Genomic DNA, 18562 nt, shown 5'->3' on the forward strand with positions numbered 1-18562 from the left:
TGGTTAAATAACACACAGTAAATATTGGAACAGCCTGAGCTGCGGAGAACTCCTCAGACACCAGTTTCTAAGGATGATCTAATACATTTCTTGCACTCACTCGTCCTCCTCATTACTCTTCTTCATTTTTCCCCTCCTATTTTTCTTCTCTCCCACTGAAATGTTTTGGTTTGTTTCTTTTATTTTTTTCACTGCTTGAGTCTCTGAAATATGCAACCATGGCAACAGGCTGGAGGAGCAAATTCCCCTGGTCCGCCTGCATGTCCTTGGGGTCTGGTGGGGAGAAAGGGGGTGAATTCCAGCCATTCCCTCTCGCCGGGAGTAGTGTTTAGCAAACACACGGCAGCACACATGTGCTAACCCCTTCCCGGCTCTGCCAGCTTGGGAAAGGCTTTTCTGCGGGTTGAGCACATCTCCCCTCATCCCCCCGGAGCGAGTAGCACCCTCTCCCCAGCACCCTCTGGGCTGGCATTCTTTGGGAGCAGCATTGATGAGGAATGCAAGCCCCTGGCGTCAGGACAGGAGCTGACATTCCCGGCCCTGGGCTGAAGAATGTGGACATAGTGTCCGCTCCAAACTCCAGCACTGGAGTTCATTCACCCTGGAGGAGGGGGATGCTGGGATCTGAGCAAGACTCAGCCCTTGGTGACCAGGCTGCCGTAACCTGGGGGTGATGGGCTCCCCTGTCACTTCCAAGGATCTCCCCACGTCAGGCCATGGCATCAGGGGATTAGTTTGTCCTTGTTTTGGCGGCTCCGTGGCCTCTGCCCCTCAATCTGCAGCTGCGTCAGCTTTTTCTTGGAAAAGCTGGGAGAACATGAGGATGCTGCTAGCTGAGGAGTTGGATTCAGGGAGACAGGCAGGTCTAGCTTTGGAGAAGCCAAACCCATCCTCAGTGAGCTGCTGACAAGGAAGGAGAGCAGCAGTTAGGGATGAGCACCCCAGTTTGACGGGTGTTACTTAAAGACCCAGAAAAGGCAGTGCAGGCTGAAGGTATTGAGCAAAGCCAACTCGTTTTAGTGTCTGTAACTTGGCAGGAACCAGATCTGAGTGTGAATTCAAGCCCCAGGCCCATAGCTGGCTTTCAGCTCATCTTTCCAAGGCAAACAGGGCTGCTCCAATTCCCCCTGCCCCTCGGACACACCCGGTGAGGGCTATTTATACCCTTTACAATATTACACACTGCTTGGATTACTGCATGGTATCCAGTCTGTTTGGAGCAGGGTCCCACGAACCAGAATAGTTTTGCATTAATACAGTTCTCACCAGTTCCTAGGTTTGAAACTAAATACAGCGAGGTTACTCGCCATTTACTCCGGCTGGATTGTGTGGGGCTTTGTGGATTAAAATAGCAAAACTTCAGCACTAGCAGCAATACAACATGGTTCGGGCACAAAGATCCCCACTGATTCACCACCCTGTTACATCAGCATTTCAACACCAGGAAATGCTGCTCATTCCACAGATTTTGGAGGCCGGTGAAGCCCTGAGATTGCAGCTAAGCTGAAAAAGTTGGGGAGTTTTGAAAGAATTTGTGGAATTTTTGCACAAAACCTGAATACAAATTAGAGTTTTCCCCAGCCCATGGGTAACTGCTTGAGAACAGAATAAAATAAAAGAAGGTATCACAAAATCTGCCTTAGTTCTGCTCCTGGGGAGGGGGTGAGTGCAGCAGCATTCCCAACCTGCTGTGCCAGGAACGGGGCTCTGCAGCAACCTTGTGGAGCAGGACCACAGGCTGACCTGGCAGCATTCCTGGCACAGGCTCCCATACCTCCCTACCTGCAGAGCCTCTGGAAAGGCTCCAGGTGTTGCACAAAAGCAAAGCAGCAGCAGTTTGTTGCAGAACTGCAGGAAGAGGCAGTGCTTGCCTCGGCACGTTGGAGCCAGACAGCGCTTTCTAGTCATACCCAGAAAGTCAAGCTTGGGGAGCACACAGGGTTACCCAGCAAATTCTTGTCTCCAGGAGGGAATCATTGAATCCCAGATGGGTTTGGGTTGGAAGGGACCTTAAAGCTCGTTTTCCCCCCCACACTATGGGCAGGGACACCTTCCAATATCCCAGGTTGTTCCAAGCCCCATCCAACCTGGTCTGCAACATTTCCAAGGATGGGGCAGCCACAGCCCATCTGGGAAACCTGTGCCAGTGCCTCAGCACCCTCACAGGGAAGAATTTTTCCCCCAGTATCCCACCTAAAGCTGCCCTTTGTCAGGAGGAAGCCATTCCTCCTTGTTCTGTCCCTCCATGCCTTTGTTCAAACTCCCTTTTCAGCTCTCTTGGAGCCCCTTTAGACACCGGAAGGCTGCAGTTGGGTAACTCCAAAGCTCTCTCTTCTCCAGGCTGTTTTATGGCAGTAGAACTCACCCTGGAATTCTCCTGCTTTGGCATCCCAGGATTTTTGTGAGATGTGAGAGTATGGGACACGCACAGCTGTGCCTCGGTTGTGCAGCACATGACTCTGTGTGTGTGCAGGCAGCCAGAGGGATCCACAGCACAACAGGAGCCTGTATGCTCAGGATTCCATCCCTAAGTGGTTGTGCTGTGGTCACCCCAAGGATACCTAGTTCTGTCCCCAAGGATCCCTGGTGCTGAGGCCAGCAGAGGTTGTAGAGCTGGAAATGTTCCGGCTTTGGGGTTGTTTTCGGTGTTCTCCCACCTGGCAGGGCACCAGCCTCTAAGGAGCGCTGGGAGTGGAGATGGACCATGGACTGGAGATGGTCTTTGGACCACGGTAGTGGGGATGGTGTTTGGTGGAGCATGAAGAGCATGTGGTTTGGAAGGGCTGGGACTGGTTGTCCTGCAGGAAGCAGGCAGAGGCCGAGAGGGGGGATGTGATGGGATGACTGGCTTGCCTCACCACAGGATGACACTTTCTCCAAGCTCTCTCCAAGCCTCCCAAGCCAGCCCATGGTGCAGCAGTCTCAAGGGAGATGTCCATTCCCATTCACCCCTGATCACAAAGCCATAAGCTGCCCCTCTGAGCTCTGCTGCAGCCGTGGCAGATATCCCTCTTTTCCATGGGTTTTCTCCTCCCTTACAGCTCTTTTGGACCTTGCAAAGCCAGAGTGGATTTTACTGCACTGTCTGCCCAGCTTCCCTCACACTCTCCTGAATGCAGATCTGTGGCAGGGCAGGGAACCACTGCCAACAAATGCCTGGCATAGAAGAGGAGGACCGCAGGGATTGCACCCTGCAAGCAGCCGTAAACAAGAGAGCAGAGTGCAAAAAATTCCTGGGATTTGCAATCCAGTCTTCCTGATTTGCTGGTGAGCCCTGTGCTGGGGTGCTGGGCAATGCTGAGCATTCATCCCCACTGATCCATGGGCATTCCCAAACCATGATGGCTCCAGGACCTGCTCAGCCTTGGAGCCAGCTGAACACGGGGGAGGAAAGCAAGGCTGCTGATTAAACAGACACAAAGCTGAGGGAGATGGAGAGGAAAAGGGATGGAAGTTGAAGGAGCAAGGACCAAAATATTGGGGCTTTTGGGCAGGACAAGCTGTGTTTGGGCCACAGGGACTGAGCCTCCCAGGTGCTGGAAACACATTTAACTCTGCAAGGACACAACCCAAAATAGCTGCCATGGGGTAACGTCTCCATAGGGGCTCTATTCGGGGGTGGAGCCGCTCCATGTCTGGCCATGGGGCAGCAGCTCAGGAATAGCCTTGGCTGGCAAGGGCAGCCCTGGTGTGCCCAGAGACAACCACGAGCATCTTCCCTGCTTGTATGCATCCAGCATTCCTCAGGGAGGGCCAGGGAGAGGAACCAGCCTGCCAGTTTTCCAACTGATTTAATTTTCTTAGAATTTCCTCTGATGGTTCAATTTTTTTTCTCTAATTCCAGTTGGGGTTTTTTTTGGCAGCTGGAAAAAATAATGTTTTGGTTGCCTTGGAAACATGCTCCTAAACTTTTGGTAGATCCAAGACATGCCTGGAGTTCCAGGATGGCCAGTCACGGCGGTGAGGGCTCGCCCTCCCTTCCCAAAAGTGTCAGGAGCTGCTCTCCAGTGGCTCTGGATACACGTGGCCCTGACCTACCCTCTGTCCCGACCCCTGTTTACTCGGCAAATACAACATTGCTTACAAATTCCTGGGACATGCCATGGGATCTCTAGGCTGGGTAGTGTTACTTCATGCTGGACCCTGTGCAAGAGGGAAAAAAATAACAGGATCGCACTTTAAGGCTGTAAAAATGCGGGTGGGAATATTTTCCAGCCTGTGTCATTTTCCATCGAGGCCAAAATTCACATTCTGTCTTTCTCTGTTTGTGTTTTTCTCCCTGAGACTTGGATATTTTTTTTATTCTCCAGCTTTCTCAAATGAAAAATGAGGAAATTCAAGGAAAGTGATTCTCCCCCCCACCACGTTTCAAGGAAATTTTGTACATATACAGTTTGAAGTGTAAGGAGTTGAAACTTTCCTTTGGCCTGAAGCCAAATGTTTTCAAAAAAAACCAGTATTTCTGTGATTTTTCTGGGAAAGTGGGATATGGGCCCCTTCTCTTTTATTAACCAACTCAGATTCTTAAATGCTTGTTTATTCAGAAGAGTTTCAACTCCAAAGTAGGGAGGAAAGGAAAGGAAAATCACAATGAAATGTTTCCTCTGCAGTGGGCAGAGAGGCCAAACATCCAGTTTTTCCTGGAAGGAAGAAGACAAGTTTTTTAAATCAAAAACAAAAACATAAAACCAAAAACAAACCAAGGCACTTCTGTATGGGAAAACAGTTGAAGCTGAAGTTTCACTTGAAATGGCCTGAGCATCATTAGTGTGCAGTGACTCTGTACTGGGAGAGAGAGACCTGGGAAATGAAGTTGAGTGGGTTTTAAAGGCTTTCCCTGCCTGGAGCGATGGCTCCATCCATCTCCTGCAGCTGGATGTCATTTACCCCTCCAGCCAAGGAAGTGCCCTTTCCAAGCCCCTTTGCTTCCAAATAAGCTTCTAATGACCACAGTTTTTCTCCATCCAGTTAATTAATCCCTGGTTCCTTCCAGATGCTATTCCAGAGCATGTTACAGCACCCTGTGGTGGGAGGTGGCCCATCACCTCAGGGACTTGCCCTTCATGCTGGATTCAGCCCTGTGTGCCAGGACCTGCCACAAACCTCTCAAATTTTCCTGCTGCTGCCAACCTCAGCAAGCAATCAAAAAAACCCTCATCAGATTTAGCAGGATGTCCCTTCCCCTTCCCCTTCCCCTTCCCCTTCCCCTTCCCCTTCCCCTTCCCCTTCCCCTTCCCCTTCCCCTTCTCCCCATCCCATGCCATCCCATGCCATGATCTGTCTGGCCCCTGCCCCACTCTGCCAAAGGCCCTGGTCCAGGGAAAGCTTTCCAAGGGAGGATGAGGAGGCAGGAAAGGCAAGGAAGGAGTCTCAGCCCTGTCAGGGGACCTGTGGAGGGAACCAGGGAATACCTGCTGCATGCAGGGGCTGGATGGTCAGACTGTTCTCATGTCCTTCTCAACTCCCAGCTGCCTACATCATTCCTGGACACACCTTCCATCCCTTGGGGATGCAAAGTGAGGAGCATCCCATGCCCCCACCCCAGACATCTGTGTGAGCTGCACCCTCTGGAGCCCCTCAGTGGCTTCAGCATCCCAAACCTCCTCCAGCATCCCCAGCACCTCCAGCATCCCCAGCCTCCTTGGGCATCCGCAGCACCTCGAGCATCCTGGGTGCCCCAACATCCCCACCACCTCCAGCATCCCCCAGCACCTCCAGCATCCCCAGTGCCTTCAGCATCCCCATCCTCCTCTGGTACCCCTAACACCTTGAGCATCCCTTGCTCCTCATCCAGGAGAGATGAGCAAGATGCCCAGCAGGCCGGGTCCTGCCACGCCAGTACTGTGCCACCGCCAGGCTCAGCCCGAATTCCATCATTGCCGGCCACGGGGAGCAGCGGGAGCAGCAGCCGGAGCACAGCCGGGGAGCGGGTGCGAGCAGAGAAAGCCAGGGAGCTCATCTGCCTGGTTTTTCAAGGTCACAGAGGTGGTGGGAAGGAAAGAAGAGAGAACGAGGAAAAAAAAAAGTTGACTCAGAAACCGCAGGGAATTTTTTGCCTTTTTAGAATACTGGGAAGAGAAAAAAAATAGCCACAGTTATTCAAAGCATCCAGGATAATAACAGCCTGTTTACTGTTTGCATGCAAAGATGGCAGGCAGGCAGCACAGCGCACAGAAGAGGAATGAGGAGTTCGCCAAGCTCACACTGCGGGTCCGACCGCTTTGCTGAGCCCAGCAAAGCCCGGGTGGTGATCCTGGCTGTGAGAGCAGGAGCTGGGCAGCCCCACCATGATACCTGGACACCCCCCAAGGATCCTGGAGGAAGGGCTGCAGGTGGCCCTGGGGCTGGCAACGATGGGGAGGGAGCTCCCAAGCTGGAACACGCTCCAAGGCTGAGTGGATGGAGCATCCTGGAGGGTGTCATGGCCAACCCCTAAATAACAACCCCCATCCTGTGATCCCATCCCTGCCACAGAGGCATCTCCAGCCACCCCCTCACAGGGGCACGGGAAACCAGGGGGACAGGGATGCAAGGACTGAGGATGCAGGGATACACAGATCGAGGACAGAGGGGTGCAGTGTGGTGGGAATGCAAAAATCAAGGCATGTTCTGGAGGGAGACGACACCTTGGGGTGGCTCTCTCTGCTATGGAATGCAAATCCCAATGAAAGGAATTTGGGAAAGGAGCGTTGACCCCCTGGCAGAAGAAAGCCCGGAGGGCACCCCCCCAACAAGTGTGGACACAGAGGGGAGCCTGGAGGCTTGGGATACCTCCGGGAAAGGGCTGGGATGAGAGAGGGAGGGAGGGGGAAGGGAAGGGTTCGGCAGGACCAGCGGGGAGAGCTTCATTCCTGCCGGTCCGTCGAGCAAGCTGGGACTTGAGGCGAGAGAAAGCACCCGGTTTGCCTGACTGGTTTGCTGGGAAGCGGCTGCAGGGCTGGCCCACAGCCTTGCCAGACTTCCCCTATGAGGATTGGCATTATTTGGAAGGGGGGTGAAATTCCCTTTCTCCCAAATTCTGGTGAGGATTTTTTTTTGTTTTTAAAACAGTTTTCCATACAAAGGAGACTGTGGTGAGCTTGTCTTTCCCTATTCAGCTCTAACATTCAGCAAGTGGAAAAGGAGTGGGGATGCACAAGGAGATGAGAAGTAGGAGCAAGGGCCCACAAAGGATGCTCCAAGGACCAAGTTCCAATGCTCTCCAAAGAGAAATGAGGGAAAGCAGGAACCAAAGCTGCAGAGAGGCTGCTGTGGTGTGGCATCAAGGGAATGAGGTGTTCCTGGCTGGGAATGGGGCTTGGTGGACAGCCAGAGAGCCCCAAGGAGATCCTTGGCCTCGTCCCAGCCCACTGTGACCACAGAGGGACCAAAACTCCCCAGACAGCCCTGGAGCAGCAGAGCTGTCTCCCTGTCACCCACAAGAGCTGGTGCCCCGGGATAGGGCATCCCACCCAAAGCCACCAGGGTGACACTGGTGGCGCTTGGAGCAGAACCTGCTGGCCCTCCCATCTCTTCAGGTGCCAGCCCAGCCAGAAGCTCTGCAGGCATCTCCAGCACCCCGTTCCAGAGCATGGGAGCCCTGTGCTCTAGACAGGGATGCGAGGATTGAGGATACAGGGATGCAGGGATATCAGTATGTAGAGATTAAGGACGCAGAAACAGAAGGACACAGGGATGCAGGGACACAGGGATGCAAGGGTCACGGACACAGAGATCAAAGGCACAGGGATGGGAGCAGGAAGTTTGGCTCCCACATGGTATTTCAGCCATGCTGTGGTGACAGGGACATGGGATAAAGGACAGTGGGTCCAGGCAATGCCGATGGTGAAATCCAGGGAGATGGTGTGGGAAGGGAGGACGGAAATGCCTGTGAGGACAGAGCAGGTGATAACACACCCCCACAGCAGCTTCCATGGCCAAGGTGTGCAGCTCCTTTGGGATGTTGCTCTGACTGAACAGCATCCCTATCAAAGCACACAGCTCCTTGAAAAGTTTGGCAAGAGGATCTGGGACCTCCTGCTCTACCTGCTGGATTTAGGAACAATCCTCTCCCTACAGCCCAATTCCTCTATCCACAGGTGGGCTTTGTACTTTTTTCTGACTGTCAAAGACCGAGAGTCTTGGGGGTCAGTGGGCAAAGCTCTCAACAGGAGCCCATTCCCTGAATCCCTTGTCCCAGAAAGCTCCCTGCAAACAGCCAGACCTGCAGCCAGGCCACTCTGCATCCGGATTCTGGTAAATAAAGCGTGGGGTGTGAGAGCTGCGGTATGCCAGGAATGCTGCCGGCCTTCCCGGCCTCTGGAGCGGCAGAAGCTGGGGGAGGTAGGGCAGGTACAGCCCTGGCTGGAGGCGGGCAGGATCCCCCAGACATATTCCCAACCTCAGCAGTTCCCTGTAAGCTTCCCACCCTGTTCTTCCCATCCCTGGCCCCGTTTCAGGGTCCTCTTCAGCCTTCTGCATAGGCGGAGCTGATTTCCCTGCTTGCAACACCCAGGAGAAGCCATAGGTGCAAGGAGGATCCCAGCTCCAAGCTTTGCATTGCTCCAAGTCTCCTTAACCTGCTCCTCAGGGATGGAGACCTGTCCCACAGCCATAGAAATGCCCAAGTTTTCATTTTTTAGCCATATTTCTTCCAGATTCCTGAGTGGGAAGGTTGAGGCTCAGCTGGGATTCAGCATCACTGTCCCACCAGGTACCAGATCCTCAGTGGAGTTCTAAGGCATCCTGCACAGGGAAGGGCTTGAATCTGCATCGTTGGAAATGCTGAAAAACATGTAGATGTGGTACTTGGGGACATGGTTTAGTGGTGGCTTTGGCAGTGCTGGGTTAACAGTCAGAGTTAACAGAGGAGTTATGGATGCAGAGATCAAGGACACAGGGATGCAGGAATGCTAGAGCAGGAAGGAAACTACATCAAAACTTTTAGGCAACTCCATCCTTTTCCCCCATGAAGGTGAGGGGAATGGGATCCCAATGGGATTTTGGGGAATGCAGAAGTGCTCTTGAGCATTTTTCTCCACTCCCATATAGCTGCACCCCAAATCTCTGCCCTGGGGAGCTGGGAAGGATATGTGAACCAGGGGGTCCAGCACTCCCAGACCCTCATCCCCTGGTGGCACCTCCATCTCTCCACATTGCATGGAAAAAAAAGAGAATCCATGAATCAGTATTTGGGGTTTTTTTATTAAAATATTGTTATACCAAGTGGAATGCTACAGCAATCTCGGTATAGGGCGGCGTAACGAAACAGCCAGTTTTATGTTTAAATACTTAAAGATAACTTAAAATGCACAAACGAGAACTTGTCATCTTTGGCAGGAAAAAAAGTTCACAGCACGAAAAAAATACTTAAAAAGAAATACCAATATTAATATAAAATATATTAAGTTGTGGGGTTTGGGGTTTTTTTTCCTCTTTCATAATTTTTTGTTTCTTTTCCATTTTGTAAACAATGCATGAGAACCGAACGCATTTTTTACATGTCTGGGGAGAGAAAAATAAAAAATGCAGTTGGCCAGCAAATGCACACATTGAAAGGGGAAAGAAATAGAGAAAAATATATATATTTACATGAAGGGCAAGGATGGGAAGCTCTGAGGAGCGAGATGTCAGCGCTGGCTATGGGCAGAAGCCAGCTGCCAGTAGCCGGGGGATGCAGCCAGGAGAAGGGCAGCACATCCCACCGCCTCCATCAGAATCCTCAGAGCCTTTCACTTCCACTTTTCCTCCACCATTCATCCCCTCCACTGTCACTTTTGTTTCGCTGTCAGCCCATCACAAAGCCCTCGCCCTCCTGTGATGCAAACCCAGAGGCAGGATGCAGGTGGTGGAAGTTTGGTGCTCCCAATGCTTGGCTTGGCCATGTGGATCCGGGTGGTTGATGGGACCCACAGAGGATCCCTCTCAGCTCTGCCCTCGTGCACAGACTTCAGCTTATGGGTACAGTTTGGGTGATCAGAGAGGGATTTTCCAGTCAGAAGCCAAGCAGCTGGGTGGGTACAGATGGCCATGACCCAGAGGTGGGAGCTGGGATGGGGACAGAGTCGGGATGGGGATGGAGCCACCGCAGAGTCCCCGGGCTCCAGCACGCCCTGCGCAGCCAGGGCCCCATGTGGGCACAGAAGGGGACGGTGACCCTCCCGTACTCTGGAGTCACTTCTGAGACCAGCTGAGGGGACACTGCTGAGTTCCCAGCTCGGTCCCTCCTTCCCAGACACTTCTCCATCCCGACACGCTGGCAGGAAGGGTGGAGGGGCCACTGTGCAGCCCTGGGTGGTCTTAAATCAGGATCTCCACCATGTCAGACAGGTCCGGGGCTCTGGCAGTGGCCAAGCTCTCTGCAGAGAAAGAAGGGATTTACAGGGATTTGCAGGGATTCTATCCCACCCAACTCAACTGCGGCCTTAAAAATGCATTAAAAAGTTGCTGATATTTGTGCAAAGACCCTTCCAGGGATGCTAAGCCCATGTGCTGGGGCATCCCAACTCCCTGCCCCGTGCCATCTGGGGGGACTCACCCAGCACTCCGGTACCCTCGCCCTGCCCGCTGCTCCCCGCCACTCCGTCCGTCTGAGTGCTGCCATCCTTGCTGCTGTGCTTTGAGTGGGATGGCAAGGGAAGGGCAGTGGACACTGCTGTCCCTTCAGTGATGGCTTTGCCTGCTGGAGGAGACTCTGTTAGGGATTCAAAGCAAGGGATTCAAGTTTTCAAGGTCAGGCTGGACAGGGCTTGATGCAACCTGGTCTAGTGGGAGATATCCCTGCCCATGGCAGGGGGTGGAACAGGATGAGCTTTAAGGTCCCTTCCAACCCAAACCATTCTGGGATTCTGTGATTGCTGGCTGTTCCTGGAGGAATCAGCTCTCCCCAAGCTCTCTAACTCCAAAACCATAGGGCCCCACCACCAAGTGAAGGTAGGGAGCGGGGCAGGTGTCCTTATTTACCTGTGCTTCCATGGGAGCTGCCCTCGGATGACCGGTCACTCTGGCCAGCCCCTGGCCAGCTTGCGGCAGCGGAGGCAGCGAAGATGGAGGGCACAGATTTGGCTGGCCGCAGGGAGCCCTGAAGGGCTTTGCTGGGGTCCCTCCGCGAGCGCTGCTGCAGGACCTTGATGACAGCATCCTTCTCCAGGATTTGGGCATGAAGGGCTTTTAACCTGGAGAGGAGGACAGGCAGAAGCTGGAAGAGAGCTGGATGGGGAGAGGAGGATCCAGACACTGCCCAAACAGACCGCAGAAAATGTTTAATGGGGGCCAAATGCCTCTGGCAAGGTGGCACTACCTGTTCTCCATCTCCTGGTGCTTGTGGCTGGCCAGGAGAAGGTCCTCGTTGAAGCTGCTGTTGGGGGAGTGTCGTGGGGAGTGGCTGATGAGGGTGGTGTCGCGCTGGGCGGCCGCCGTGGCCGCGGCATCCATGGCGAACTGGCGCATGGTGCACTCCTCCAGGTACTTCTGCTCCCACTTGGTCATGTCGGCCTCCAGCGCCAGGATCTTCTCCTCCTTCTCCCTCAGCTGCTCCGACAGCGTGTGGGCGCTCAGCTCCGGTGTCCCCCCGCTCGCGGTGCCCGCCTGCCTCTACAGCGGCCAAAACAAAGCCCCAGTGAGAAGGAGGAGGTGCTGGGAGGACGCAGCGCCCGCCCTGCCTCGCCGGAGCCACCGCAGCACCCACCTGCTGAGCCCGCAGCATCTTCAGCTCCTGCTCCAGGCGGGTGCGGAGCCGCAGCTCCAGCTGCTCCCGCTTCTCGCAGGCGGCCTGGAGCTGCCCCAGCGCCGCCTGCAGCCGCTCCACCTTCTCCACGTAGGCTCGTTTCTTCCGGAGCTCGGCCTCTGCCTTGGCCGCCCGCGCCTGGGCGCTGCCCAGCGCCTGCTCCAGGAGCTCTGCCCGCCGCCGCTGGTCCTCGTTGGCGCTGCGCAGCAGGGACACCTCCCGCTCCAGCTTCTCCTTCTCCTGCTGGTGCTCGTAGCCTGCAAGGGAACCCCACAAATCTCAGATATTTGGCTTCCCTAAGGCTGGGCCATGAAGCCCAGCGGGGATTCTTTACTTCCCGATATCTGGATATCAAAAAGCCTCCACGTGCCACATTCCAGCCTAAATTTTAGCTCGGGAAGGGTGAATCCAGCCACCTTAGGGAAGGGGATGCAATTCTTCCTACTAACACAAATATCGCGTCTCCCTGCTAAAATTTAAGTACATTTTCCCCAAAAAAATCCCAGGCTGGCGTGGCTGTGAAGTGCAGGAGGGGGGAGGGAGAGAACGGCCGGGCTGGCGTGGGGCGGGAGTGCGGGCTTGATGCTGGAAGAGCCGGAGCTGCGGCTGGAATGTGGGGAATGCGGGTCACGCCGCCGGCCGGCCGCCGGGATTAATGGCTCGAGTCCAGCGCCAAGAGCTGCTCCATCCTCCCTGGGGAAGGGCGAGAGCTGCCGCCCGACACCCGCCGCCTCCTCCAGCCGAGCTCCGCTCGCAGATGCCACGGGGAGCCGGGCAAGGACGGGTGTCCCCCGGGACTTACTCTGCGCCAGGAGTTTGGCCACGCTGCCCTGGTTGCTCTCCGGGTTTTCCTGTGTCTTGCTGGCCAGCTGTTTGTTCGCCGATTCCAACCGCTCTGGTCCAAAACAATCAAACCCAATTAAGATTTAAATACAAGATTTTAGCTGAAGGAAGTGGGAAAAGCCTGGTTTCCCATGGAAACAGCTGGGGGACACAGGACACCCACAGATGGGGACACAGAGGGTCCCTCACCTTTCAGGTCTCGGTTGAAATCCTGGAGCCGTCGCATCTCACAATCTCTCTTGTTCCTCATGGCTTTCTCCAAGGCTTCCCGCTTGGAAGACGCCTTAACGAGGTTTTCATAATCCTCTGAGATGCGCTGGATCTCGCTCTCCAGCTGGAGTGGAGGAAGGGACAGGCCAGGGTTAGATATTCATGGAATGAGGAAAGGGAGATGCTGGCCGAAGCTCAGCTGGGGTGCTCAGCCCAACCTGAGCTGCTGGAGGACCTCAGTGCACCCCAAATTGACCCCCAGTACATTTTTCAGAGGGAAAAACTGACTTTTTCAGGCTTTTTTCTTACGGAAGAGTCTCTCCAGATTTTGGCTCTTCCATAGCCCGGCCACGGGGAACAGCCACCCCTTGTGCACGGCCACACAAAGGGCTTTCTGTGGCTGCCGGGATGGAGACACCGGCGGAGGGAGAGGGCCACTGGAGAATGGGTTCCTTCTCCCCAGTCCCGCAGCTGCTCCGAGGGGAACGAGCCACAGGAGGGAGGAGGAGAAAGGATTAAATCACTAAAAGGGGGTGAATTTTCACAGCAGCTGGTCGAGCATGCCCCCGGGCAGGGAGCACACCGGGCTGCCACCATTCCCTCACCTTCTGGATGCGGCTCGCCTTCTCGGCACAGCTCTCCAGCTCCCGCCGCAGCTTCTCGCTCTCCCGCTGGAGCCTCTCGTTCTCCCGCAGGACAGCATCTGCCCGGGCCAGGCGGCTGCTGGCCGACACCGCCTGGGCACTGACCAGGGCCTCCACGCCAGCCGGACCCAGCGCGCCTGGACACAGCGGCAGGAACGCGGCTGGCACCGGGGTGGGCAGCACCCTGCAAGGAGCAAGGAGAGGGTGTCACGGTTTGGGAGGGTGGGAGAGCTGGCTGCAACTCCAGCATCCCATCAGGCACGTGCTAGTGCCTCCAAGTCAGCTCAAAGGAGGTGGAAGTGCCTATCCTGCTTTTTAGAACTGGCAAGTGCTTGTTCTCTGACCACAAATCCCATCTTGCAGGGATGCCATGACCTGACCCCTCCAGGACCTGGCCAGTGGGTCTGGATAGGCTCCCAGCCCCTCAGGCCCCTCTCTTCCTGCCTGGCATGGGATGCACCCTGGAAGCCGGCAAATTCCCTTGTATTCTGGGCAAAGCCAGGGCTCCTGACATAGGTCCTCACTGCCAAAACTATGGATACGTCCCTTTTATGTTCGGAGGAGTCAGGCCAGCCTGGCTGCCCTTGGTGCCACTGCTCCAGCATGCCACCCCAACATCCCACCTGGAATACCCTGCCTAGGGTGGCTGTGCACGGCCCAGCCCCACTGCGCTCCCCTGCAGGCTGCCCGCCAAGGGCCTGCATTCCTGCGGGATGATATAGGAGCAAGGAAGAATAAATACATCTTCCTCACAGCTCCCCTTCCCCTCTTTGTTCCCTGGAAGGAGAAGGTTTTCCTGCTGGAGATGCTATCGCTCTCTGCCTGGATCGATCAGCAGGGCTAGGAGCAGAGTGTCCTCCCATTGAGCCACCAATTTCCTTCCCATCATTTTCCCCACTGGAAGAGGTTGTTTCCAAATTCCAGGCAATGCCTGGATCCCCAGATGTCATCTCACGGTCAGCCTGGGGCTTTGCCAGATGCACTGAGCTGCCAAAGGGCCCACAGACCACCTGGCACCAACCCAGGCTCTGCTCGGCAGCAGTTCCAAGTTACACGGATGTTCCCAGCTCAGGACCATAGGGTGGGTTTCTGTGGAGCAGGGAGCATATTTGTCTTCCACCCTGCACTATACCTATTCCACATTTAGCTGTTTCCTAGGCTGCATCCAGCTCCTAGATTATCCCATAAATTACCCCCAGATTCCTCCTGGTGCTCGGGGAGGGGGCAGGGTCTGCTGTGGGAATGGGATTTTCATCATTGGTTGGCAAAGCCCAGCCATGCTGGGGGAACTGGGAACAGGAGCAGAGTGGGGTTCCCCCAGCAGACCCCCATGGCCTGAGCCAGTGAGGACAGGAGCAACTGCCCTGGGCCCCCACCGCCCTTCACATCCTGCAAGTTCCAAGCATCCATCCTGGACATTCCTGGGAGGCATCCAAAAGCAGAGCCCAGGGGCCACAGTTTACCTGATGTCAGGATGCTGAAATCCAGGACCTTCCCGGGAGCAGGGTCGGGGCTCAGCCAGGTAGGGGTCCTGGGAAGGGATAACGTAGGGATACTCCGGGGGCGGTCCTCGCGGCTCCGTGCCCTCGGGGTGCTGCCCGCGCAGGGGGACGAGCTGGCGAGAGAGCTGTGGGAAGCTGTGAGAAGCGCTGATGGGGCTCTGCGCCTTGGCCCCGTTCCTCTCCAGCGACATCCGCATGAGCCGCTCGCTCAGCGACCGCACGTGGCCGTGCTTCAAGTCCTTGAGCCCCTCGTCGGGGCGCCGGGCCCCGCTCTCTGCCCCTCGGGGGGCGGTTTCTGGCCGGATCCCCTCACCGGCAGCTCCCCGCTGCGAGGCGAAGAGCTGGGAATGCGCCTTGGCCTCCTCGTAGCTGGGGAGCTCCTCGCCCTTGGGCGGGCAGAGCCTATAGACGCTGTTCTCCAAGTAGACGTGGTCGGAGTGATGCTCCTGGCCCTGCGGCTCCTGCCGCGTGGATTGCTGCACCATCTGGCTCTCCTCTGGGCTGAGGCTCTCCAGGGAGGAGCGGGGGCTCCCGGCGCCGCCGCCGCGCAGGGCTTGCTGCTGGATGGCCAGCAGAGTGCGGTTCTCCGTGAGGTTCCCATAGCGCAGCTGCTCCTGGATCAGGCGGTGCAGCACCGTCCCGTTCGAGTCCTCCGCCGTCCTCATGTCCGTCCGTGCCGGCGGCAGAGCCACGATTCCACCCGAGAAGGGCGTCCCGGGGGTCCTCAACAGCAACCGGCCACGCCGAGACACCTGCAAGAGGGAATATCGGGATGGTTGGGAAGCAGTCGGGGCAGGACAGTGCGGATCCTGATGGACGCGGGATTGTTTGCCAGGAATCTGGCCGGGACGTGCCGGAGGGGAGGGAGCCCGTGGCGGCAGCGGGAGAAAGGAGCAGCCTCCGCAGAGGGGTGGCCGAGCACCGGCACCCTCAGCGCACCCGGGGCCGGGGCTGGGACCTGGGGCTGGCTCCATGGACCCGGGACTGGCACTGGCCCGGGAATGGGGGATGAAGCGGCCCCACGGGACCGGGCACAGAGCCACCGGGAGATGGATGGGACCCTCCATCCCCGGACACGAAGGTCCTGGACTTGCAGAGGTGTCCCGGTCCCGGTGAGGGTCCTGGGATGTTTTCAGGGGTGGGGCTCTAGGTGCCGTGGGGATGTTCCCGTCCCGGCTGGGAGAGTGCCGGGAGGGTTCCCAGTCCCTGGAGTGGGATTCGGCAGGGGAGAGGGTCTTTTCTCTGGGAGGGTCCAGATGCCGGGGGAGAGCGAGTCCCAGTCCCAGGGAGAAGGGACCCGGTTCCTGGGGGCTCCTTTTTCCCGTGGAGGGATCCCAGTCCCGGCTGGGGGCTTCCCTGGGCCAGGGAAGACCAGTCCCAGGAGGGTGTCCCAGTCCCGGCCGGGAGGAGGACAGTTCAGGGGGGTTCCTGTCCCGGGGTTGCTGGTCCGGGTGAGTCCCGGTGCTGAGGGAGGTCCCGATCCCTGCTGGGGGGTTTCTGGTGCCGGGGGGGCGTTCTTCCCCTGAGGGGCATCTCCGTGTCGGGGGGGTCTCGGTGCCGGTCGAGGGTCCCGGTCCCGGTCGGGGCCGTCCCAGTGCTAGCGAGTTCCCTGTGCCGGGGGGAGGGGGTGGGAAGCCAGCAACGAGGGATTCCCGGTGCTGGGGGGTTCCCGATGCCGGTCGGGGGGTCCCGGTGCCTATCGGGGGAGTCCCAGTGCTGAGGAATTCCCGGTGCCGGGGGACCCCCGGTGCCTGTCAGGGGTCTCGGCGGCGGAACTCACCGGGGCATGGCGGAGCGGAGCGGTGCTGCGGCAGCTCTGAGCGTCCCGGGGCGGCGGGGGCCGGGCCGGGCTTTGCTATGCCCGGAATGTGGGGCCGGTCCCGCCCCGCTCCGCCCCGGGGTCGCCGCCGGCGCAGGAGCGCGGCCGGGAGCGGGAGCGGCAGCTGCGGGCGGGGGGGGGCGGCTCTGCCCGCCAGCTGTCCCGGGCCGTAAATCTGCCCCAGCCTTTGTCTGCGGGGCCAGGGCAACCCCGAGCCTGACGGCCCCATCTGCTCTGCCCCCGCGGGCCCCCCTTCTCGCATCCCCCTCCTTACATTCCCCCTCTTCGCATCCCCTCGCATTCTCCGTCCTCGCATCTCCCCTCCTCTCAGCCCCCCTCCCTCTCATTCCCCTTCCTCGTGTCCCTCTTCTTACATCCTCCTTCTCACATCCCCCTCTTCACATACCTCCCCTCACACCCCTATCCTCTCATTCCCCATCTGACATTCCTCCTCGCATCCCCCTCCTTATTTCCCGTCTTCGTATTTCGAATCCCACTTCTTTCATCCCCCATCTCGCATCCCCCCTCCTCACCTTCCCCCTCCTCGCATCCCCCCTTCACATCCCTCTCCTTGCATTCCTCCCTCTTGCATCACCTCCTTGTGTTCCCCATCCTCACATCCCCTTTCTCACAGCCCCTCTTTCACATCCCCCCTTGCATCCCCCAGCCTGGGGATGCCAGCTCCCCGTGGATGCAATAATTCCTGCCAGCTCATGTCTGCCTTGGGCACCTTTGGGTGTTCCCTGCTGCTTTCCCAGCCTCAGTTTTCCCTTTTGGGCTCTACCTCCCTGGGGGGACACACGGATGGAGGAAGCCATCAGGGGCCAAACTCTCCCTTCAAAGCACTCAGCTCATCTCTGGGGGGACACTGAGCACCCCCAGCCCCAAAGCAGTGGAACACCAGCCCTGTCTTAGCCCCAGGCTGTCGGTGCAGCCTCCAGAGGCCCGGAGACAGCAGATGGCTGGAGGGGAGGCAGCGGGGAGAGGCAGGTGCAGGGGAAAATTGCTTATTAGCTCCAGGACATTAAGCTCCCATTCTTTTGAGGGAACTCGGCATCTTCTGACTGGCACAGAGCCGGGAGGCTGATCTGTGGAGGGGGACACGGGGGTCTCCAGCCTTATCTCCTTGTTTTTCTGCTCCATCACACTCTGGTATCACCCCAGGGTGCAATAGCAGGCACAGGGCTGCAGGCACAGTTCACTGCCTCTGGGTTATCTCCCAAAAAATGGGGGAAAAAAAAATCTCCAACATGTAGCAGGTACCAGACTCAAAGGCAGGAGAGCATGGAAAGAAAATGCAGAGAGATAGAGTCAGGGCTTGGAGGAAGAGGAGCACCTGGAAGCTCAAGAAACAGGTTTTCCAGCCCAGTTTTCCCAGTGACAAGTCAAATCCTCATGGATGAAGGTTGAAATGGGGGAATTGGTACCGACCCTGAAGCCCCAGTGAGGGTCTAGTTTTGTGTGAGGAGGAGACAAGAGAACAACACTTGTCCCTGTGTCCCCAGGCACATGCAGAGTCTGGAAACCCTGGTCCAGGCTCAGCACCACAGGGAGGGATGGATGGATGGATGGTTGATGCACCACTCCAATACACCAAGCCCAGCAGCAGCATCTCTGAAAGGCCCCAGCTGTGGCCCTGCCCTGCTCTTTCCCAGGTGGATGGGGCTCCCACCCGAGCCCCAAGGGAGCCAGCCCAGCTCCCCCAGCAGCCAGGGTTCCTCTCCTGGCTCGTCCCCCCTTTCCTTATCTATGCCTGTGTCATCCTGCTTCCCTTCCTATCTTAACCCTGCTCTATTTTTGGCAGCAGGAAACCCTTCCTGGGCTGATAACACCCCTTTGG

At 56.9% G+C, this 18562-nt stretch overlaps 1 protein-coding gene across 3 annotated transcripts; it reads right to left on the reverse strand.

Annotated features, from left to right (window-relative positions):
- Window positions 1–9163: 9163 nt before the first annotated feature.
- On the reverse strand, window positions 9164–16755 carry AMOTL2 (angiomotin like 2). Of its 3 annotated transcripts, none has more exons than XM_015638347.1 (10): window positions 16684–16755; window positions 14865–15655; window positions 13363–13585; window positions 12737–12881; window positions 12507–12599; window positions 11666–11961; window positions 11279–11571; window positions 10942–11153; window positions 10517–10657; window positions 9164–10337 (listed from the first exon to the last, which is right to left on the reverse strand). In XM_015638347.1, the coding sequence occupies exons 2-10, from the start codon at window positions 15566–15568 to the stop codon at window positions 10279–10281; spliced, it is 2166 nt and encodes a 721-aa protein (XP_015493833.1). In that variant the 5' UTR covers window positions 15569–15655; window positions 16684–16755; the 3' UTR covers window positions 9164–10278. The 3 variants fall into 3 exon arrangements, with proteins under 3 accessions (XP_015493833.1, XP_015493832.1, XP_015493830.1); XM_015638346.1 differs by having other exon boundaries at window positions 10517–10660; XM_015638344.1 differs by having other exon boundaries at window positions 10517–10672.
- Window positions 16756–18562: the final 1807 nt, after the last annotated feature.

This window comes from Parus major, chromosome 9, assembly GCF_001522545.3.
Source record: "Parus major isolate Abel chromosome 9, Parus_major1.1, whole genome shotgun sequence".
Classification (NCBI taxonomy): domain Eukaryota; kingdom Metazoa; phylum Chordata; class Aves; order Passeriformes; family Paridae; genus Parus; species Parus major.